At 46.9% G+C, this 23,909-nt stretch overlaps 1 protein-coding gene across 1 annotated transcript in view; it reads right to left on the reverse strand.

Annotated features, from left to right (window-relative positions):
* Positions 1-23,909, reverse strand: part of NSD1 (nuclear receptor binding SET domain protein 1) — a gene marked incomplete at its 5' end in the record, with an annotated part of 42,066 nt that overhangs the window by 1,282 nt on the left and 16,875 nt on the right. The window contains 13 exons of the mRNA XM_009574766.1: positions 1-1,251; positions 5,309-5,513; positions 8,732-8,838; positions 9,288-9,429; positions 10,812-10,928; positions 12,287-12,556; positions 15,272-15,384; positions 15,979-16,184; positions 16,481-16,637; positions 16,921-17,100; positions 18,425-18,625; positions 19,186-19,309; positions 19,722-19,865. The exon at positions 1-1,251 is cut by the window's left edge and continues 12 nt beyond it. Of these exons, the coding sequence (XP_009573061.1) occupies positions 1-1,251; positions 5,309-5,513; positions 8,732-8,838; positions 9,288-9,429; positions 10,812-10,928; positions 12,287-12,556; positions 15,272-15,384; positions 15,979-16,184; positions 16,481-16,637; positions 16,921-17,100; positions 18,425-18,625; positions 19,186-19,309; positions 19,722-19,865 (3,217 nt within the window). The remainder of the gene's footprint in view (positions 1,252-5,308; positions 5,514-8,731; positions 8,839-9,287; positions 9,430-10,811; positions 10,929-12,286; positions 12,557-15,271; positions 15,385-15,978; positions 16,185-16,480; positions 16,638-16,920; positions 17,101-18,424; positions 18,626-19,185; positions 19,310-19,721; positions 19,866-23,909) is intronic.

The raw sequence follows: 23,909 nt of genomic DNA on the forward strand, positions 1-23,909 counted from the left end.
CAGCCAATCCAGGAGCCTTCTCCATGGGCAGGATCCGTGAGACTGGGGAGCTGGGGACTTTTTCAATGGGCAGAGGCCACAGCACCCCAGGACCGGGAGCCACCTCCGATATTGGGACCTGCGGCACCACAGAGCTGGGAGCCTTTTCCACAGACTGAGGCCGCGGACTCTGAGCAGAAGCTTTGTCCAACGGCTGAAGCTGATCGGCCACAGGAAGCTCATCCACCAGCTGGGACTGCAGGGTCCCCGCCGTGGCGAGAAGTCTGTCCGACAGTTGAGGATGCAGGCATTTTGTTGGGAACTCATCCAGCAGCTCAGGCTGCTGGGTCCTGGTGTCAATGAGGGACTTGTCCAATAACCCCAAAACCCCAGGGGCAGCAGGAGGTTCGTCCGACAGCTGGAGCTGCAGGGCACCAGCAGTAACAAGCGACTCATCGGACGACTGTGGAGTTCCCGGAGGAGATTTGCTCGACAGATGAGGCTGCGAGGCATCACTGGAGGACTCATCCAGTGGCCACAGCACTGCGTTGGTAGGAGGTTTATCGGGCTGCTGGGGCCTCAGCGCTACGATGATGGGTTGCTTCTCTGACTGCAGCCTTAGGGACAGGGCAGCCTGGGGCCTGTCCGACGGCTGCAGGCGGAGCGACAGGGTGGTGGGAGGTTTGTCCGAAGGCTGCAGCCGGAGCGAGAGGGTGGTGGGGGGTTTGTTGGATGGCTTCAGCCTCAGTGACAAGGTGGTGGGGGGTTTATTTGACGGTGGCAGTCTCAGCGCCAGGGTGGCGGGTGGTTTGTCTGGTGGAGGCAGCCTGAGGGCCAGGGTGGTGGGGGGCTTGTTTGATGGCTGCAACCTCAGGGCTAGGGGGGTGGGGGGCTTGTCTGTCGGCGGCAGCCTCAGCGCTAGGGGAGCGGGGGGCTTTTCTGGTGACTGCAGTCTGAGGGCCACAGACTGAGGTAGGCTGTCCAGAGGCTGAACACTCAGGTCTGTGTCTGCAGGCGGCTGCTCCGGTGGCTGGGTGTCCTCGTCATTAGCCAGGGCTTCTATGGGAGGAACATACTCACGAATTTCTCCCGGCTCTAGAGGGTTAGGCCCGCAGGGATCGTGCTCTGTGCAGCATAAACGTCCATCCAGCTTGGAGATGAAGAGCATGCCTTCCCGGTGCTGCTTGCAGAAGGACCTGGGGCACATCTCGCAGAAGGAAGCTGCTTCCTTACCACACATATCACACTGATGCCACGGGCACTCCCATTTTCCTGCAGCACAGACACAGGAGAAAAGACATACCTTAGGAATGGTACAAGGGGAAGAAACAAGGCCTGCTGCAAAGGGAGATCAAGGGAGAGGGGGAACACCCCTGTAATACTCCCCTACAATTCTACATGTCCTCAGTTTCTCCCATAGCTCCCAGGCTTCACAGGCAGTTAACAGGAACCTGCATCCCCAGAAGCAACAAGGGCAATGATAATCATGACAAACACAAGCCACGCCAGGTCAGACCAAAAGCCCATCTGGCTCCAGCGTGACACTAACCAATATGGGTGCCTAGAGAAGAGTAGACACCCCCAGCTTGCACATCTCTGTGGCTCTGATTTCCACAGACCACAACAGTGGTATCTGTGTATAATACACCCAATGGACTTTTTAAGTAGATTCGTCAGGTTCATCTAAGTCTTTGTTAATTCTGGGCCAATAACCTCCCTTCCTGTTTATCAGAAAGAAGAAGTGAGAGGGCGGGCAGTGATCACAAGGGAGTAAGTTTCCATTGTCTCTGTACCCGAAGGCATCTTCCTTAACCTCTGTGTATGGCCATGATAAAAATACTGCTTAACACAAAGCCAAGCTGCTCCCTGAGGAGCTCCATGTCCATGCTGAATCTATTCGCCATCAGTATCAACACTATCACGGAACAAAAAAACAACATTACACTTCAGAGATTGCTGCTTTTTTCACTTGTAGATGACCTCACTGGTTCAGCCCCCTGCTCCCCCAGCCAAGGCTGCCACCGTCTCTACCAAACACTTCTCACCAGTTTGTGGACACAAGGAACAGTGAGACCATTTGCACCCAGGATAGACGATGCTGAGTTCCTGACTTCTCACCACAGGACCAGCACGCCTGCCTTTCCAAATACACCTCCTGCCTCCATGCTCCCCCAACACCCCATACTCACATGGCCCTCCCCGGCTCCCTGCCTTGCTGTGAAGAGCAGCTCCCTGCAGAGCAGCCCTCGCACAGGCCAGCCTGTGCTCAGAACACAAGCAATGACGGAGGGCAGCCGTAGACACCAGCCGGGCCACAGCACTTCCCAGCCTCCCTGAACCAAGCCCACACGTCTGTGGCTTTGGCTATCAGCTCTTTTCCAGGGAGGCTGGAACAGAGCGCGACTGTACGGCACTGAGCAGCTGTGGGCATTTCTCCATGCACTTACAGCTTTCCATTCCCCTCTCTCACGCTGCTTTTCCCCTGGGCTTGAAGACAACATGTTGCATGTTTTCCCCTCCTTTGAAGCCAGTCCAAGGCTTCTGTTCCGGTCTCAAAAGACGTACACCGCTTTTCTGCATCTTCTCCAATTTTTCAGCACCCTTTTCAGAGCGGGGATGCAACACTACACGTGGTTTTCCCTCTTTTGGGCTCGCAGTGCCACAGCACAGGCTGTCGCTGCTCCCCCTGCACTGTCAGCAACCCAGAAAGCCACACTCAACACTCACTTTGGCCACCAAAAAGACTCTGGGACTATTATTATAAGAGGTCATTTGTATGAATGGAAAAGAAAATAAGTCAAAACCTGCCAATATGTTGCAGGAAGGATAAATCCTATCAAACTACTCTAATGGTCTTTGACAGGATAAAAGGCCTAATGAATAAGCAGCCTCTCCAGAGACAGCCTGGAGCAGAGGAGCTCTTGGAAGTAAGATCACACAATTAGTAACATGCAAACAAGCAGGAAATTCCAATTACTCGACAGCAATGCCCATGGCAGAAGAAACATTTGAAGTAAAAAGTGCTGAACCTTTCACGTCCTGTATGATACTCTAAGGAGTGAGCTATGAAAATAACAACCTACGTGTAAAAATGGCTACAACTGGCTGAAAAACATTCTCAGAAAACTGCTATTAATGGTCTTCTGGCAAACTGAGGGGGCATTTCCAATTACGTCCTTCAGGAGTTTATTTTAGTCTGTATTTTAATTTAAATTCCTGGAAGCAGAACAGCAAATACTCGTACAGAAATGGGTAGATAACAACAAGGCTGTGAGGAACTGCAAAAATCTGGTTAGACAGGCTCAGAATTTAAACTGGACAGATGCTCTTGCATCAACAAAGTGCAATTAAATAAAGACCAGTGCAAAGCAGGATTGCAGGAGGAAGAAATAAAATAAATATGTGAAAAGGATCAAGACAAGAGGACTCAAGGATGAGTCAAATCACAAATATCACATAAACATAAAAGTTATTTTTGAAAAACAAGTCAATTCTCATTTCCTGAGATATTTTATGTGAAACACAAAATATAATTATTCTGTTCTTTCAGTGTTAGCAAGGCCTCAGCTGCAATACTGTTAAAATATTCTTGTTGCCACAGTTCAAAAAACATGTAGGCAGGTGGGACACTGTCCAGAGCAGACCAAGAATAATAATTTTAGAAAATAAGAGCTGCAAAGAGAGGCTGTGTTTGTTTAAGCTGGAAAAGGACTAAGGAGATAACAGTCTGCCAGTGTGTAAAAAAATGGGTATTGGAGAGATGGCAATCCTTTGTTTTTTCAAGTCAGGCTGTTAGGATAAAATTTTCAAACAGAAAGCAGGGGAACAGGCTAAATGCTGGATTCTCCTTTATTGGAGACTTTAAAGCTTGGGGAAACCTGCCAGGATGTTACAGCACCCTGTCTTAGCACACAAAAATGGGTAGAAAGGTGATATTCGGGACTCCCTCACCCTGAATGATGATGTTTCCATAGGAATGACCTGCACTCCTGTTGGCTTTCACATTGCTCTGTTACAGCGTTTGTTCAATGAGCAATCCAAGCTCTCATGTATAAATGCCCTATTCTCCCCAAAACTTAACACATGCACACACATAATTTCTGTAATCTACAAAATATGCTACTACCCCTTCTACACGTTCTGCCAAATTACAGCTAGAGGTGCTGAACGCCCAATTCTGTCTCCCCCACGTGCGCTGACAGAAACGCTCTGTCGCAGTGACTCTCCTGGCAGTTACTTTCAGGGACCACTTGGTTCCATGTTTCTCAGCCTGCCTCCGGTATGTTCAGAAAATACTGTACAGAGGTGCATAGAGAATTTCTAATTATGACAATGCTTACAGTATTAAATAAAAAGATTTACAGCCCCTAAATAAATTATTTCAATGCAGTTGCTTTTATTAACCAAATTTATTATCTTAACAAAAACGCCTGAATTAGGTTTGATGAGTTATTCTACCTAAAAACCTGTTATCTAGTATTGTTTATATTCTCACCATTTAATTCTTTAGGCACACGATCCCATATCAGCTTTTTCATCCTCCTGGCCTGGCAGATATCGGGCTAACTGGCCTATCAAGACTCACGTTACATTTTTTCCCTTTCTGAGCATTGATTAAACCTGAACACTCATTAAAGGTCCCAGGAACTCTTTTAGTAACCAAGACAAACTGCAGCAACAGAGGAAACACTCCCCTCAACCAGCTCTCCTTAAAGACTTTTAAATGCAACTTAAATCTTTTCCTCGAATAGATGTTATTTTACACCCCCGAGCTACTAACGAACTAGAAACTGTTCTATCACTCATACAGGGAGCCTATTTCTTTCCCTGCACTCAACTAGAAGTACTTTTTCAATATTTTTTCTTTTTATTTCAAATTTCATTTCAACACAAACTAGGATATGCTTTGATACCATTCTCTTTCTTAACAATGAACTCATGGCTATTCAGACACCTAACACATTTTTCTCTTAACTCCTACAAATTCACTCAATTGTCTTCAACTTTGCGAACACGGCCAATCTGAGGAACCAATACCTCAACTATTGTTGGGACTGTCCTCTGCCAGGCCCCAAGGATGGGGTCAGCTCACAAGCACCATTTCTTAGGCAAGGACCAGCTCCCCCTTCAGCAATCAATTCATCTTTTTGCAGTCACAGTGGGGTGCAAACCAGGGTTGTGTCATCTAGGCCACAAGGTCTGTTCAAGTGAGAAAAACTTCTCTAAATTTTAAGATGCTGTGAAGTGAGTGCAATGTGGTGAGCAGAGCCTGGGACACCTTGAGCCAATGCCATGACCCAAGCAGAGCCCAACCGTGTGGAGCACTGACCTGCAGGTCTCTTGGTGAGGTTGAGGCAGTCCGCGTGGTACACCTTGGGGCAGCCTGGCTTCTTACAAGAAACTAGCTGCCCTCCGTCCCCACAGCTGAAACACTCGTCCTCTCGCTCCTTCATCACCTCCGCCTGTGACCTGCGCTTCATCTGCGGCCGTCTCTTTAGCTTCTTCGACTTTTCCTCGGTGAGGCTGGGTTGGCTCTGCAGGTGAGACAACGTCAGTTAATGCAGGTCTCTGCCCCCTCCATCTGTTACCTTCCTGCTACAGTGAAGATAATTACAAACCCCGCAAATAAAAATCCTGCTGCCAGCCGTACCTGAAACATATGTAGCATCTCTACAGTGCTTCTGAGTATTTGGTAATGAATTTACTACAGCAAATAGTTCTCTTTTTTTTTTTTTTGCAAAGAGCCTGGGAGTCCTGTACCAAAGCCTGGTTAAACATGTGATATATGCAATTAGCCACAGTGTAATGAGGAGCCAGGGGATGCCTGGTGTCGCTGAGCTTGTGCCACTCTCTCAGGCTCTTCAGGTCCTCAGTCAAAGCAGTCGGGTCTCCTTGCACCCGTGACTCTCACAAGTAGTCTCTCCCAGGCCTTCCTGCACTTTTTGATGTTCCTCACTCCTCTCTTCATTTTCAGTCTAAATTTATTTGTGATTGGTTTAGACCTATTTATTCTTGCATCAACGTTGCTCTTGTTCTGCAGTTTTTCCCTCTCCCTGAAGTAACCACCGGGATGTACTCTTCTTTTCACAAACCAAACACTTTCACAGTCTGCACCTCCAACCTTCCTAACGGCTTTTCTCTGCCGTTACTGAGTTTATTTCTCCCAAACACAAGTTACAATTAAGCACGCTACTCATATGATGTCTCACAGGCCGTATACAATGACATCAACTCTTCTCCAAGAAAATGAGAAATCTCTCCCAAAGCGCTGCCTGCATTTGCCTTTTTCACAGCTGCATCATCACAGCAGCTCAGTCCTGTGGCGGCTGAACTGCACAACGGCTCCTTCTCCATCATGACTGCTCAGTGATGACCTTCTCGTTGCAGATTTGTTTCTGCTATTACCCTCCAGGTGAGTACTCTGGCGTGCTGAATGACTGAACTCCAGCCCCTTCCCAGTTATACTCAGTTATTCTTTTGTAATTGCCCCATCCTCTCCTTCTCCCACACTGATGACATCTTTGTGTCATCAATACAGTTAAATTACCACGCTTCCAACAGCTGTGTTACAGGCAGCAAGGAAATAGCCACAACTGGTCCCAAGATTGGCATCTAAATGGCTTAAGTGCTCTCTTCTCTGGCCTACGGCTTCCTCTAAGGTCCCCCCCTTCAAGCTAGGTCCTCAGACCACTTCTAACTCCCTAGCACGGATCCTCTCCAGGCTAAGCCTCCCATTGTACCAGACACTCACTCCACAAAGACGATGCTTCCTATCCCCAGTCAGTGACCTTATCAAAGCACTATCAGTTTAGTTTATCTAAACAGACATGAGCTAAATTTGATGCCATTTTCCACATATCTTCGTGTCCAAATATGCGCTCTCCATGCAGAACATCTCTGCGTGCTGAGACGGTACCTATGAGGCGATTTTTGCATCCTTTATTCTGCATAAATATTGCACTATTTTCATCACTCTCCTCTCAAGATTAAAAACAAAAACACCAAAACGTTTAAAAACCTTTGTCTCCAGACCTACAATTTCAGAATCCGGCAGCGGTGGTTACACAGCTGTCCTGCCACCAGGGCATTACATTTCTTGATTGTTTCCTTCCCCTTCACATGTGGATATTTCTGTTTTCATACCATTATTCCCATTGACAATAGGGACAAGTCAGGCCTTTCTTAACATTGAAAATGCAGGAGTGAAATCACTCCACCTAAACTATTCCACCTATTCTCAGCGCCTATTACCTCGGCCATCTAATTACAAAGAGAACAAGAAAAACCTTTCACAGCTAATTTGAATGTCTAAGCAAGGTCTAACAGCTGGACTAAGCGATTCCCACTTGCTCACTGCAGTACAATAGACTCCCAAGCATTCTTCCACACTCCCAGTTAGAAAGGTCACTTGTAAGAGTGAACTTGAGTATGATCAGCGGAAGTTTTGTCTTGCTGTATCTTCAGAAAGGTTAAAAATGCATCTATTGTGGGAGGAATTTGAAAAAAAAAAACCCCAAACCCAAGGTACTGTTTTCTTGAGTATTGTTTCTTAGCCCATCTCATCAAGATGGAATGAGTGGTCTCACGCATCACAATGGAACATTAATGCCAACTAAAGGACACCTTTCTCTGATTTCCATCACGCAACCTGCAATTTCAGGGTAAAAATGACAGTCAAGCCATGAATAACACAGGAGCAGCACAAAATCAATTGAACTTTACATCGCAACCCAAAAAGGAACTAAATACATCAGATGTGTAATTCACCTCATCTGTCAACTTCTGAAGACAACAATGTTTTTTAATCATAAGTTAATTTTTCTGCAGAACTAAGCTCTCTAGAGAATTCACAAAACCTTCCCTATACATTGACTCGGCTTAACAACTGCGCTGCTGGAGCTTTTAACCCTTAACTGTGTATAAGCAAGCTGCCAGTATCCACATGCCAGAGCAGATGGATTACAGGCTGATTTGGTGAAGCTCTTGAAACAAACCAACAGCTGAGACATAGATTTAGCTGGTGACAGCTGGGAACTCGGCCAACTGCTCCTGTTATTTCCTTTTCCCACTGAGAACCAGCTCACACAAGAAGGTAATTTAGATCAATTCCTGTTACTGCACCATTACAGTTACAACATGAAGCTCTCAAAAGTCAGTGAGTTCTAAAAGCTGGTGATTTTTCTACTACAGATATGGCAAATTTCTTATTCCTGTCTGATGTGTGCTCTTCAGTCACTTAACCAAAAGGAGGAAAAAAAATCCAGGAACTTTCTTATTGCAGCAGAGACGGTGATGTAGAAGCCTTCTGGCTCTAAAGCAACTCCAAGTCTGAAGGAATGCGAGTTTGCTGGCCTTCCATGCATGCTCACAATTTACTCAGGCCTTCACTTTGGGAAATGGGCTGAGCTGTGGTTTCTTAGTTATACAATGGAAGTCTTTCCCATGCCTGTCCTTTGCCCCTCTAACGTGATGGAAATTGTCATGCTAGTAAGCAGAAAATTCTGAAAAAAATCTTTCATTTACTCTTTTGTTGTAAAATACAACTTCCTGTCATTATTTATAGCAACTCTAATAATTCAGGTCTAAGATCTACGCTCTCAGAATGAAAACTTGGATATGCAACTCAACTCAAGCAATGTTTTCATGGCCGCACTGAAACCGGATTACACTTCCGGAGATCTCTGCAACAAATGATACACATCTATGCAAAGAGGTGATTTGGAAGAACAAAAGCTTAAAGGAGGCATCATACCTTTGGCCGAACTCCTAGGAAGCCACTGCAATTTGGGGCACCACATTTACAAACAGTCTTTCCATTTCCCAAACACTCCAGATTGTAGTTGAAAGTCAGCTCAGTCCCTGGCACAAAAGCAGATCAAAACCAAGCAAGTTGTAATGAACTATGGGGCAGAATGTCTTACTGCTGAAGTAAAAGCACTTTTGAATACAATGACACAAATGACTGTCACAGCTACACAAGAATACCAACTATTAATCTCCCCATAGATCTGTGTGGATTGAAAATTCAGTGCAACCCCACACTCCTACTACATACTACAGCCAAAAAGGGCATTCAACCCCACGCTGTAGCACACTTAGTTCCATTTCCTGTAAATTAGAACTATGAACCTCCATTTATACCATGGATATATGTATTTCTTTATGTCAGTGCTGGTGTAAAGTCTCATGATTGCCTATGTGAAAACAAAAATTAAATACCTTCCCAAGGAGCTACAAACCCTCCCCTTTCCTTACAGAAACACTCCCACGCTTTTAACTGCAAGTACTGACAGAGTGGGGTTCCTTACCAGCTTTGATATTTACAATTGCGAAGAGCCCAACTCGAGTATCGCCATTCACACACCACTTCTGAGTCTCACAGTTTGGCTGGCAGCAATGGTTCATGAATCGAGCGTAATTGCCCTTTGGCCCAGCATCAATGATTCGATCCTGGAATTGCAAAAAAAAACCCAGAAAAACACATTTAATGTCAACGGCTCAAGCCGTTGCAGCCCAGGTACCAGCATACCAGGAAAGCATTAATCAGTAGTGAAAAGTATGACAATAGAGGCATCTGATGACGCTTGCAAAGCAGCTCAGTACATACATGTGTATTAACCGAGCGTAAATGACAGTTGTCGCAGGGTTGCTGGACAATCAACAGACACCCAAACAGTTTCCACACACTGATGTCTTTGGTCGGGGCTGGCAGATCATAGAGCAATACAGTCTCCTGTGCAACATCATCTTCCTATACAAAGACACATGGGCTCCTGAACAGCCAGGAAAGTGCTACCGCTGCTTTCTGTGAAGTTAGCTCTCCCTGCGGTGTCAGTACTGGATAAACACTACACCAGCACACTTCCAAGGTAGCACTTGTGGTTCCAGACCCCGACTTCTGCTTAAAAGCAAAATACCAGTTCCTATTTCTTGTATGTCCATATATAGCAGGAAAACAGGAACAGTATGTAACGTGTGAGGTACACTTCTGTACAGTACACTACCATTTGTTAGAGAGGAGAGAGCAGCTGCAACTGAGATTTGGTTTTGTAATAATGAAGGAGATGTTAACACTTAGTTTTGTCCCTGCTCCTGCCCATCAGCCAGACAAGGAGAACAAGGTATGGTCAGTGTGAATTTCCAGCAAGAAGATGGGAGAGCCAGAAAGCAGCTCCATTATCCTGTCCCACACTCAACAGCTTCCTCCCATGCCTGCTTTCATGGTTTCCTTCTAACATTTCCAAGGTTGAGTGACAAAGTGTGGAAAGCAGCTCACAAAACTACTTACCTCTGAAAGCCAGGAGCTCACACCGACAACCTGGCCTCCAGGACTCACTGAGGAGTCTGTGGGTGTAACAAATTCCACCCCTCTTTAGATCAGCAAGACCTGGGATCTGAACTTAAACGAGGGTCTCATTGTACCTGATAGCTGTACACCTGAGGACTGATGTCTTCTCTGGCACACACCAGCCCAGTTCTGGACTCCCCATGGTTCAGCTGCTGGGAAGGGCCCTGAGGTTACAATTCACCCTGTTACGCTGAAACAGGATCCACAATCCTCAGACAACTGCACTCAGACAACTGCCTCACCTCTTCTGAACAAACTCCAATGGTCGGTTCAGACTCTCTTCCTAATCCTAGTATCTAACCTGAAACTTCTCTACTGCACGTAAAGTCCATTCTTTTAATCTTCTCTTTACTGGAAATGCAGACCAAGCTCATCAGCAACTCTTAGCACCTTTTTACTTGCTGGAGAAGACCCCTATCATGCCTTCCTTGCAATCATTTTACTTCTGTCTAGGATCCTGGCAAGAGAAATTCCTTCTACATACCTTATCCAGTGTCAACATGTAGAAATTGGTGATGTCATGCTCCTGAGCATAGCGGATTCGGGCTCGGCACTCCTCTTCATCAATTAGCTCCCCGACATACTCATTAACAAATTCGCCCTGCCAGAGAGAAAACAACAAGCTGATAAGACAAGACAAATTCCCTCCAGGATGGAGGGACATCCACCTTTGAGCTAAAACTTAGTTCCTGTTTCCGTTGTGGAAACCTTTTCATAAAAATCTTCCTCTGTGCTTTGCAGCCAGCTTGACTTATAATCTTCACTAGGAGCCCTGAATCATACATCCGTTTCACACGCTCAACAAATAACTTGAAATAAATTAAATAAAGCAACAACAGACATCAGATTATTCTTTGTGCTATGGAAAGAATTAACATTCAGGGACAGCATAAAAGTAAACCACAAGAACAGCTCTTTGCTGTAAAGCTCAAAGCACTGCATAACTGCATTCCAGCTGGAAACAATATCCCTTTGGGGACCAACCACACTGAGCAGCATGATGCACACCTAGGGCACCTGCTCCTGCAGTGAATCCGTGGAGTTCCCCTGTAGTGAAGTACTGCAGAGACCATACTTGAACCATCAAAGGGAACCCCAGCTCTGCTCCACTGGGGCTAATAGGTGCCTCCATTAAATAACTGAGTTTTGCTGTTTTCAGACTGTCTACTGAAAGTGAAACATAACAGGCTCATGGAATGGCAGAGAGATCCTTTAACCTATATCACAGCAGGCAGCAAAGCCTAAACAGGATGGACTCACATTTTTCCTTCTGCTATCAAGCCTTCCCCCACAGCATGTTGTCCCTACTCCTTTTTCAGACATTCTTCTCCTACTATGCTAATTGTCCTCTGTTTCACTTCACCCTTTCTTAGCTTTGGGGTTCTCTTTGCTTTACCATTCTTCCTTCTTCATTCAGCACAGACGTCTGTCCACAGAACTACTATTCTCTAGATTTAAAAAAATATACACAAGTGTTTTAGCCGGAGATACCAGTTTCAGCAATAATAACAGCCATCTCCAAGACATTACCCTTTTGTAAGAGCCAAGCCCTGGTTTCAGTTTCTGATACAAGATTCTCATGCTGGAAAAGCCTGGCTATTCAAGAATGGGGCAAGATATAATCACTGCTCCCCATGTGGAAATCCTGACCACCGTCTTCAGGATAGTGTTCTGGTGTACTCATAAAGCTCATTGTCCATACAAGCAGACAGATCGAGCAATCATCTTTCTTACCCTGTGGAACATCAACATGCAAACCATTTTCTTGGTTGGCTGAGCCAAAACAGTCTTGTCAGGACTGGAGAAGTTAAACTCATCCACTTCTTTCCTAAATGGCATTCTATGGCAAAAAGTCTTCTTCAAATTACGGAAGATAGTAATTTTTCTGATTTATTGAAACCAACATTGAGCAAGAGAGAAGTGGCAAGAGAAAATTACATGCAGAAACAGAGTATGTACCTTTCTGATGTCTGTCTTGGCTTGCAAACCCCAGCCTCGCGCCAACGTGCGGAAAATTTGTACCTCGGGATACTGCCGCTTGGAGAAGCACTGGTTCTGGCAGCGCTCCCCAGCAGGGCAGACCATGGGGTGGCATTCATAGAGCAACATGCGATTGATGCATTCGGAGTCCAGGCCGCATGGGTTTTCATCTGTTGGTTTGCAGTTGCAACGTGGTATCTCAGACAGGTCTGCAGTGAAGATCTGCACTTTACCCACTGGCCGGTTCACCTTGAATGCACACGAAGGATGTTAGCTCTTAAGAACAACAGGTTATCCTGAGTCACTTCTATACTCAACCCTTGCCTACGAGCTGATAGGCTGCAGTGCAAGTTAGTTACAGTGAGGGGCACAAGGACACAAGTACAAGCACATATGTACTTCTGGGCACACTATTTCAAGATGTATACAGTTAGAGGAAAGAGCTAAGGAGGATGCAGGTCTCCCATTAGCATCAACTAGTGCAGTGTGTATTCTGTGACCCTGGAGCGGGCAGAGGCTGCCAAGTGTCCCCCTCCCATGACCACTGTGCCGACATCCAGCCCAGGTGGCCCAGCGCTCTCGCTGGGTGCACACCATACCTGTGACTGACACCAAACTATTTTCTGCGTGAAACAGCACCTTCTCCAGCCTCTGAGTGCCAGGTCCTTTTCCTTAGCTTTTCCTTACAGCCCTGGGTTTTGAATCTGTTACCTTCAAGCTGTTCTGTGCTCTCAGATGTCACTACGAGAACCAGGCTGGCATGCCCGTGACAGAATACAGAGGGCCTACCTACACACCAGGCCGCAAGCAGTTAGCTCCCTACCCAACTGTCCTGCAGATGTAAATGAAAGAAAAACCAGACAAGGCTGGGGTTGGAAGGCCCAAAGAGGAGCTCAGAGTTAAGCCAAGGAGCTCTCTAAAAACCGCTCCGGAAGGAAGCAGAGTACAGCACCAGGTGGAGAAGCGACTGGCATGTCTGCGGCACGAGCAGGGTCCTTTGGTTTTGGTTAAAGGCAGCGAACGCTGAAAGGCAGGCAATAGAGAGTCAGGACTTTGGAGACACTGGAAAAAAGCTCCTTGCTGTTCTTTGCCCAGGCAACCAATACCATCAGCTCCCTTTTCTCTCCCAGAACACGAAAGGAGAGGATCATTTAGCAAAACTATTCCAGCCCCACACACAATTTATCTAGTCCCACCCACAGAGCAAAGTTTCTGTGCTGGTAGCCTGCAGAAGCCGGCCCAGCCCTTATCCTCCTCCCTTGTTTAAAAGCAAACCCTGCATAACCCCCAGATTAATCTCTTCAACACACATAGTCTCCCCTTCCTCCTAGTATTGCCTCCCACCTCCGACCTTCCTTGTCACTCTTGCGTTCTCCTCTGCTGCTTTCCATCTCTTACTCAGACTGTTAGCTCATCATCTTGTTAAGTGACGAGACTCACAGGATTAGGACTGTCCGTCACCGGGCAGACAGAGGTGCCCTTTCTGGCTCTGGCACTGCCACCCCAAGCGCCCACGGTGTCTGAGCGTGATGCCCCCCTCTCAGCACGCACGCATGCCCAGCAGGCCTGCCCTACTCTCCGAGGCACTGCTGGTACAAAACCAGCTCCAAAACAGGGCAATGCCTGGACTAGCCACAACCCTGATGTGATGAAGGGTCCCAAGTGTATTTTGCAGCAGCCTCTCACGTTGTCGCTCCTCGGGATCCGAGGTGCTGATCTCCTTAGAAGGCCAGGATGGGAGCAGACACAGCCAGCTTCGGCCATTCCACCCTGAAGCCCTCTCCACTTCACCATATGCTCCTGCAAACTGCCTTGCTTTCACAAAGACAAACAGCTTTCACAAAGACAAACCCAAACCTCAGAAGAGCTGCCATGGCTAATGACCATGGCCATTACTGTTTATATTAAAAGGGTAATTCAAAGGCTCCAAACTGATTCCAAAGTTCCTTCATGTTGCGACCAAAAACAGGCTTAAAAATACCTATAATGAGAAACTGTATTTCCTCCAGTGGAGCTGCCTGGCCCGTACTGCTGCCACAGCATTGAGTTGTGTTCTTTACACTGTAGAGTAACTCATGCAGGATATACCTGCCTGCCTAGAAATCCTAGCTAGAAACAAAAAATGCCAGCAATCAGTTAAGCTTTCATAGTTTGCCACATAAAAAATGGAAGGAGCAGACAGAGGCAATGAAAAGAGGAACACAGTCCCTGAGTCACTGGGTTTCTGGTCTGGACCCACACCTCCGGTGGGTACAAGCAAATGTAGCCGCTTGGCCCCAGCTCTCCTCTCAAGTCACCTCAAGTCACCTGTATGACTTCTATTGCTGCTCCAATTCTATCTCAAAATACAGCCCTAAACATGAAGAGTTCCCCAAAACTCAGCAAAAGGGCTGATATTCCAACACGTACATCTGCTTTAGTATTTCTGTTCAGTCACCAACTGATACAGAAAAAGATAGAGAACAATAGCAGAGATGAAACAAGATACTGCCAAGCTCCAGTGTGGGTTACCATCCTCCCCACAGCTCTGCTCCACTGCACCCTGACCATCTCCTGTCTCGCACTGCCTGGGATGCCCACCTTGCCATCAGTAGCACACAGTACTTGAGCATTACTACAGTAATTACACAGTACTTGTGTATTACTAGCACTCTTCCCTAAGGCCCCAAGGTAGAGAGACATTTCCTTCAGACCACACAACTGACATGTAACAGCACAGAGCTGTCCAGATCTGTTCCAGTAAATCAGAGTACCTCTGTTACTAGTGTCCAGCTTCCATACAGCTCTGTGCATACATGAATCCTTTCTGTGGAGGATGACTGAAGATGCCAAGAGGACCAAAGTAACCTTCAAATGCAGCCACTGCCCAAACAGTAGATATGTTTCTGTATACCTGTAAATCACCTGCACCCATAGCTCAAGAGTTCTCTTCCACACCTGGCCCCCCCACACACCTGCCCTCACCTTGATGTGTTTGTAGGGAGGAGGTTTCTTGTCATTCTTTTTGTCTTCCTGAAGCTGCCTCAGTTCTTTCTGTGCCTTCAACTCTTCAAATCTTACTGCAGCTTCCTGAAGAGCTAAGTGAGAGAAGAGTGTGTTACGAGGAATTCCCTCTGCTCACACAGAGCTGGGCTGCCCGTGTCCACCCAGTGCTCGCAGCTCCACAAGCAAACCTCCCTGGCTGAGTACTTCAGAGGCAGAGGTTCACTGGAGGAGGGTGAAGAAAAGGCCAATACAGTAGGGCAGTCACAGGAGTTACAGTAAGGGACCTGCCTGTGGGTGACGAAGCATCCAAACTGTCAGCTAGCTTTGCCTGCTTTTGGGCAGAAGTGTCAGGCAGCTGCATTCACAACCCTCAAGTGCATTTTTATATACAGATAATGACTGTATTAGACACAGGGAAGCTGACAGAGCAGCAGCTCTCTCAGATTTAGAGCAGCTATGTCAGAGCTGGAGAAGCATTCAAGATCTGCACATCCTTCTCCTTCTCTGCGAGCTCAGACCAACGAACATTCTGGGTGCACTGGATATTAGATAAGCAGCAGCTCATTCTGCAAATTTAATTTAGTGTTAGCTCTAAAAAGGTATTTTCTCTGTTATAAGAATACCATTTCTCCAAATGGGAATGAAGAGAAACAGAACATGTACCTCCCTGGATGAAGACAAGTTACCTTTTTTGTATATGCCATCCACACCCTTCCCCATCTTGTCTTTGCTGCTGACATCACCTTCCATGTAAGGGAACACACGGGCCTGGTGGGTCCACAAGTAATCCTTGGAGCCAAAGAATAGCACAGGGAATTCGCCAATGTCATGTTTCATTTTCTGGATGTTGACAGGAATTGTCCTCGGATGGCAAATCTCAGCTGGCCACCACCTGCAACACAGGAAAGGGCCGATGAAACCTCTGGCTTCCCCACTTCCAACCACCTCAGAAGCATGCTATTGCATGGAGACATGGCAAAAAAGTGTGTGAGGGCTACCAGCAAGGATGGTGGGAAGACAACAGGCTACCGGAAGAGGAAAGCACGCATTTTACCAGCTGCTACATGCATGCAAAACAGTCAGAGGCTACTGCACTGTACCCCGCAGAGAGGAGCAGCTTCTCACCTCAATCACCATGAGCACTGCATGAAGAAGGGATGGGGACAAGTCTGTTCTATCTTCACCTACCTGTAGCGCCCAACTTTCACCCAGACTACTTCCTTGTAGTGTGGCTTTTTGCCTGCCTTGCAATCATTACAATACCAGCTTCCCTCTGGCATCTCAATGTTTAGACACTCACGGTGAAATGCAGCCGGGCACGACTCGCAGCATAAAAGGCTGCCCCCTGCAAAGAAAAGGAGGAGGAGTTTATCAGAATCACTGTGCAGAAGCCCTGGACTCCACATGTCCAGACAGAAAGACCTGAGAAAAGGGCATGATGCTCTTCCGCAAACCCTTTTCAACAGCTTGTGCCCTACTCGTGCTACACAAAGAACGCTTCTAAGGATCCAGAAAAAGTTCTAGCCTGAAGTTGAGACTTAAATGGATGGGAAAAACTTCTGCCTGCTCTAGTGACTTCTTTTCAGGGCCTTGCTTGGTGACAGGGGACCCAGCACAGACCATCTCACCTTCTGAGCAGACAAAGCACCAGCTGACGTTGACGTGCTCATGGTTGCGGCAGCCTCTCCGTGCAGTGAAGTGATTGGGGCAGATGATGCTATTGGAGGCAAGGACCACGGACCCAGCAGCGAGGCAGAAGTCGTTGGAGTGGTATGCAACTGGACATCGAACACAGCGCATCAAGCGACCTAGCACCAGAACATATCAGAAATGCAGTGAACCTCTAAAGGAGGCCGATACTTTGTTTCCTCCCAAAACTAGTCTCTATTGATAACTAAGCTCAAAACAAGCAATCATAGGTGATCTTTGGAAATGGAAACTGACCTTAAATTTTTATAGACCGTTCATGACATACTCATTAGATTCCTATGAAATTATTTAATGTAACAAAATACATATAAAATTACATTTATATATATTTGTATATAACTTATACACAGTTGCATTATTTAGAAGTGAAAAATCTCCTGCATGTTGTGCAGAAACAGTTCAAGAGTTCACAGACTGGGACTGCTTCCTATCATACACAAATGATTAGTAAATCAGCTCAGACACTAATTACAGAGGGAGTGTTCCAAGCTGCACATAATGAAACCAATCCGTGTAGCTTCTGAAAACATCGGCACTTGCCTCTCCACTTTATCAGATTTTACCCTGGAATTCCAGAATGGAGAATTCAGAATTGCCTACAGGCCTAATTTATCCAAGGTTTCTGAGAGCCTGTTTTCAGCTCTCACAGGAGACTATTAACAGGGGAAAGAGGTGGGAGGAAAGGGATAAATCTGACCACTGAGAAGCAGCAGCCAGAGGAACACAACGCAAATGGTCGGCTGTGGGCTTTAGGCCTTAGTGTTGCCTTCTACACCAAATACTGATATGTAGGAAAAAAAGACAACTTTAACACAGACCCTGAGAATAAAAATAGAGCTGGTCTTATTGTCACTTGTCTTAAGATACCAAGGATTTAAAGAAAGGCAGCTTTAGAAGCAAATATACAAGGCAATCACACAAAAGTTTTAAGTTTAATCATGTGAGATAAAGGTCAAGGTATTGCTGCAAACAGCTCAAACAAATGTCTGCCTGAGAAGCTTACCCCAAGGGTGTCACTACTGCAAGATGAGAGTTTGCATTATAAAAAAAGGAGAACTAGAACAACATCGTAGTTTCTACTATGCTGCTCTCTATGCCATTGCCTTGATAGCCAGTGCTGCTAAGCAGGCATCGTCTGCAGCAGCTGGACGTGCAGGCATCCAAGCGTCTGGACAGACAAGAACATTTTAGTTGCCATGTCTGACCATCAGGAGTGCTGATGAGCAGCAGCCTCACATACCTACGCCATCCCTTCCACTCCCCTGAGAGAAGCTATTCCTCAGCAAATGCTACAGCAAGCACTGTGGCAAGGACAGAAAATCAACATGAAGGGCTAGTGGACCAGGTAACTGCATAGTAGACATGAAACAAAGAAAACGGTTCTGACTGCATCCCCTGGACCACCCTAGAAGATTTCAGTACCTTTAGATGCAGAGACATTTGCTGGGTTAGCAGCATGACAAGTCATGCATATGTGCAGGGAGCATCGGAAGCCCTTGTTCTGCATGACCGTAGGTGGATACTTTTGTATGCATGCTTCATGGTAATACTTCCCACAGAGGGGCAGCAAGCACCGTTTTACATCTTCCCCGCAGCTCTTGCACACAAAGCAGGTATGGACCCCTGGAGAAAAAGCAGCAGATATAACACCAGTCACATAGAAGGGCTAAATGAAGACCTGACACTTCCACCCGGCTGTGTATTAGCACAGCACAACTTCCCAGCCTGCTGTACTTATCCCAAAGCACAGGTCTCTGCAGCAGGCTGGTTTTGCCTGCAGCTGCAATAAAACTCCAGATCGAAAAAAATATTATTATAGTTGTGATTTCAGGCCAGAAAAAAGTAAGAAGAAAAACAAAAATCGACAACCCTACTTAGACATTCCCTCCTTTCCAGCCCGCTCCAGACTCATCCTGTCTACCGGCCTTCTCTCCCTAGCCCCAGATAAGAATTTCCCCTTCTCTTTCCCACCAGATCCCAGACATTCGCTTCTTTGCACCCACATGCCTGAATCAACAGTAAGACCAGTTAATTAGAAAGTCATGATTAAACATCAAACCAATAATCAAGAGGACTGAGAGCTAGTTAGTGGCACTACTGCAGGCACTCCAGCGAAGGAAGCACCAGGTAAGCACGCAGCAAGCACCCGGTCCTTCTGCGCTCACAAAAGCTGCCATCTGTACCTGTGGAACACTCATTGCAGATGAATTTGCCCTTTGGCATCTCAGAGAGCCCAAGGCACTGCAGGTGGAAAGCACCACAGCACTGCGCCTCACACAGCAGCAATTCCCCTGGCTTCTCGCAGATCTGCAGGGAAAGAAGCACATCGTCAACTCTGAGCAACCTGCTTCCCCAGCTCATCCCAGACAGCAACAATCCGTATGCTGGGCAGCACTGTCAGCAGAGACCCCTGCGGAAAAATACTAAGTTTTCCTTGGGTCAGTTAATTCAGGAAGTTTGTGCATCACCACTGCCATTTGCCATCCAGTCCCTGCTACCATGCATCGGCTAAAATGAATGCTATGTTGGTCACGTCTCCCTAACATCTTTGAACTTTAGCAGGAGGAGAGGCAATCGCAGAGGAAAGGCTCAATTCAAAGCACAAAGAGCTTCTACAATAAGCACCTTGAGGCTACCTGGAACACTAACATGTCCCAGAACTTACACAAGAACACATTACAGCGGTAAAGTTTCAAAGAGATTTCTTCAAGGACACTACCTGACACACGTTCTCCTTGAGAGCTGCTCCTCCTCCACGCTCCCCCTGCATCTTTTTGGACGAAGGCACTCCATGGTCGTTTTCTGACCCCTCTTCATTACCCTCTTTGGGGCTTGCAGCAGTCCCATGAACCGATGTCTCCCCCTTTAAAAAGAAATCCAGAATCGGGGCTGTCAGTAGTTCTTGTCCTGACTTGGAAACTACAAGTTCAGCCACTGAGCACATAACAGGTTTGGCAGTTGGTCTGTGTGTGTTACCCACCCTGGAGAGAACATTCCCCATACAGTTCCACCAAAAGACTTACAAGAAAGGAAAGGAAGGAGGTCTTAGTTTACCAGATCATTAAAAAATACACACTCAACACAATTATTTTCCTGTGCATAACCCCCTCTGAGGAAGGAATCATGGCTGAGGAAGAAAGGTATTGCCCTGCATAGAAACAAATCAGGTAGGCTGGAATAGTCTGAAGCATCCTGCATGTTGATGTCTGCTTGCATTGGAAATACAAATGAAAAACTTCAAACAACCTTTACTGCAGTTGTCACCCAGCAAATGAGCCAGACTTTTCCCCACACTTGTCTGAGCTTGTCCTAAACCATGTAAAATACAGGCAGGCAGGTACTCAAGGCCTGTGTTAGTATGAACTAGCTGGCCAACACCAAAGTGAACAGTGCAGCAGGGCATTTACACCACCATCCTGCCTGGGGTAGTGAGTCTTTCATAAGCATCTGTCCTGGATGAGTATCACAGCTCTGACCAAAACATCTTATGGTGACCATAACATCTACTGGTAAAAGAGCATCCCACTGAGAAGATGGGATTCAAATGATAAAAGCCTAATGGCACCCTCATGGGCCAAGTCAGGGATCCTGCCATAAAGCTTCCCACGGTGGAAGGACACCTTCCAATGTGTCCATGGGACCTGCCCAGATACTGTTAGAGGGAAAGAATCCTAGAGACACTTGTTTCTACTACAAGATAGTGCTGTCCTGGAGCTGCACATAGCAGCACTGCCTTCACTTTTGTCAAGAAAGGCAACCAAGAGCTAGGAAACGCCATCCTGCCGCTTCCAGGCCTCTCAGGTACAGTCTAGGCAACACTCAGTGGTCTCACCAGCCCCAGCTGCAACTCCAGAGGGGGTACGCCTTAAAGGCCATTAATGCTGCACCAAAGTGATGCCTTTAGCTAAGTGCTTTGAGCAAGAACATTTTAAGGACTCTGCCATTTTTTAACATCCCAGCTCACTGCAGTTAGCTAAGTGGTCTCAGCTGCCAGTTCCTCCTTGGGTCACCAAGCCCTACCCAGTGCATGCCCAGACATAAACTGTACACCTGGGAAGACCTTGTGAGGAATTCAAACTCCTGGCAGGAGCAGCAGCCATCACTCTCATACCTTCAAGCCTGCTTGGTGCCAGGTGTCCAGCTAACAATCACGAGAGGAAGCTTTGCACCACTATCCGTCTGAGTTCTGGCACTACTGAAGCTCGTAAGCTGAACTGAATGCCCTCTGAACACATTATTAGTCTGGGCAAAGCAAGGACATAAAGATCTTCCAAAGTTTAAAGTTGGAAGAACCTGGAGCTGGTATTCCAGTCAGATAATGATGCTTCCTTTGCCTGTGGGGTTTTTTGTTTGTTTGGGTTTTTTTAATTCCCTGAATGTAGCAGTATGCTTTTATCTGGGGACATTTTAAAGCCGTGTGAGTTCTGTGGAGCAATGATGCACAGGTGCACTGATGGTATATTAAAGCACACAATACAAAGATGAATGGTATAAATCGCCTTTATTGAGCACAAAAAAAAAAAAGCAAAGTCCCAGCTACAAACTACTGCCAGTCCAACACACCATACGGTGTACAGCCTTACAGGCTATCATCACAACCTCGCTGGAAGGCTGGCAGCCTGCAGGAATACCGATAAGGAGCATATAAGCTGCTGCCACCCTACCACACAGCCCTGGCAGAGGAAAGGGAAAGGTCTCTATGGCATTGGTAAAAAGACCATCTAAGAACACAACAGCCACCTTTGCCTCGATACACAACAGCATCTTCTGAAACTAAGTGCTATGATACTTCTGCTCCTGCAGCTTTATTTCTGCTAGGAATTATGTAGTCTGCTGCAAGGCAGCCCTCTGGCCCAAACACTCGCTTTGGCTCCTGGAATGCTCCAGGAGCAGCACCGGCAACCAGTGCTCCAAGGACTGGTTACAGCTCAGGTCCTCCTATTCCTACATAGGTGCTCCCTCTTCTGCTCAGCTCAGCAGTGACCTCAGGGTTGCAGGGGTCACTGTAACAAAGAACAAGAGCAGGGTTAATCAGCTACTGGTATGGGCAAATAACATCAGCTATAGCTTCTGCTTACGCTGGGGCCCCAGTGTTACAGACACAGAGAGTTCAGCCCCTCTCATGGTCACTGAGGTCCCTGTCAGGAGGGGCAGGGTGCGGGTAAACAAGCACCACCCGTCCTGTGATCAGCGGCACTAGATTCCCGCTGCAGCTAAGGCGTGGGGGAGGGGGGGCATATTCAGATTTGCTACAGACAGAGGTATGAGGGATTTAGAACTGGTTCATCTTTCCATCCTTCTAGCCGCTTTCTACCATGGCTGCTAGGATTCCTTGGTTTGATGGTGTGATGGCCATGCTTCACATGTTAATGGAATGAGAGACTAAAATGCATCTAGGAATCATATAACATTAACCAGCAACTCCCTCTTCAGATCTGGAAGCATTTCCTAGAAGCAAGGCTACCTTAACAACAGGGCCCACACTGCCCAGTGTGGCACAGCATGCTCTAGCCCTGCTCTTTCAGCCTAAACCCATCCTATTTGGTTCCACAAACAGCTGGCCAATCTGCACATTTCACACGCTAGGATCTTAGCCTTATTTTAATCAATGCTCCCAGAACCGCACAGGAAAGGGAATGTCAGAGCTTGGCAGGATGGGCAAGGCCAGATACTTGTGCTTTGTGAACAGGGAGAAGGGGATCGCCATTCAAGGCCATCACTCAAAAGAACCTGTCACACTGTTCCCCCTCCTTCCCCTACCCAGCATGAGCACTGCAAAACTACATACCTCCTGCAGAGGGCAGGTCTCTCATCTTGGGTCTTCTTCCAAAGCTATCTCTGCTGCTGTATCTGGCACATCCTCAAAAGCCTGGCCTTCTTTGGCACAGCCTGACCTTGGCTCACAACTTTGACAACCATTTCAACAGCATTTTCCATCCCCTTCTCTCAGTCTCCTGCTGCCCTGATGTTGTAAACTTGCACTCCTGGCTCCACAGGCAAGGACAGAGAAAGCTGCTTAGTTCAGCCTAGGCAGACAAGCTTTCCTCTGCCCTCTTTTCCTCTGAGAGCAGCTGGATCCAAGGCTTCACTGTGCTGTATCATCAGACCGTCTATTTCTTCTAGCACCGTTCAGTACAAAGTGGAGTTCCTTGCCTGGTGTGTGGAAAGTCACTTAGGGGACCAGCGTGGTCCAAATTCCACATGAAAGCACAATTGCATCTCCACAGCACCCCAATACTCACCAGTACCCACGCACTCACGCAAGCCAAGAGCAGCTCACAGAGACACAATCACAGAGAAATGGATGCTGGCAAAAGGTGCCAAGCATTGCCTTTTTTTTTGGCATGGTTTACCAAACCTAACTTCAGGTACTCAACACAGATGTCTAAGGCTGGAGGCAGTTAAGACTCCCTGGGCTTCCTCTGCAGTGAATGGTGGGTGCGGGATTCAGAGCCATGGCCTAGCTACTTTGCTGCTCTGAATTGCCCCCTCTTTTCTTCCCTATAAAAGATTCACAGAGAATTTGCTGGCTCAGAGCTGACACAGTTTCTTAGTGGGTGCCTAACAGCAGACAGTGTTAACTGCCCCCCCCCACCCGCAGCATTGGCAAAGGTATCAGTACAGGCTTCTTTGAAACATGATTCCAGATGAGCACACTTCAGAAGGAACACTAACACCAGTACAGGAAGGCTTGCATGGCCCAGGGGTATTACCCCACTTTATCACCCCCATCAGAAATGCCCTTTTCAAAAAGCAGTAGCAGCAGGGTGGCTGGCACTGCTCAAAGTGGTGTGAGGTTTGTGCTCTCCTGGAAGCTGTATAACAACAACAAATATAACAATATATGTCTATAATTGGCTCCTGAAATACATACTGACTATCCTGACAGAACAGCCTGCTGCTGAAC

The sequence above is a fragment of the Fulmarus glacialis genome, unplaced genomic scaffold, assembly GCF_000690835.1.
Source record: "Fulmarus glacialis isolate BGI_N327 unplaced genomic scaffold, ASM69083v1 scaffold19213, whole genome shotgun sequence".
Taxonomy (NCBI): Eukaryota; Metazoa; Chordata; class Aves; order Procellariiformes; family Procellariidae; genus Fulmarus; species Fulmarus glacialis.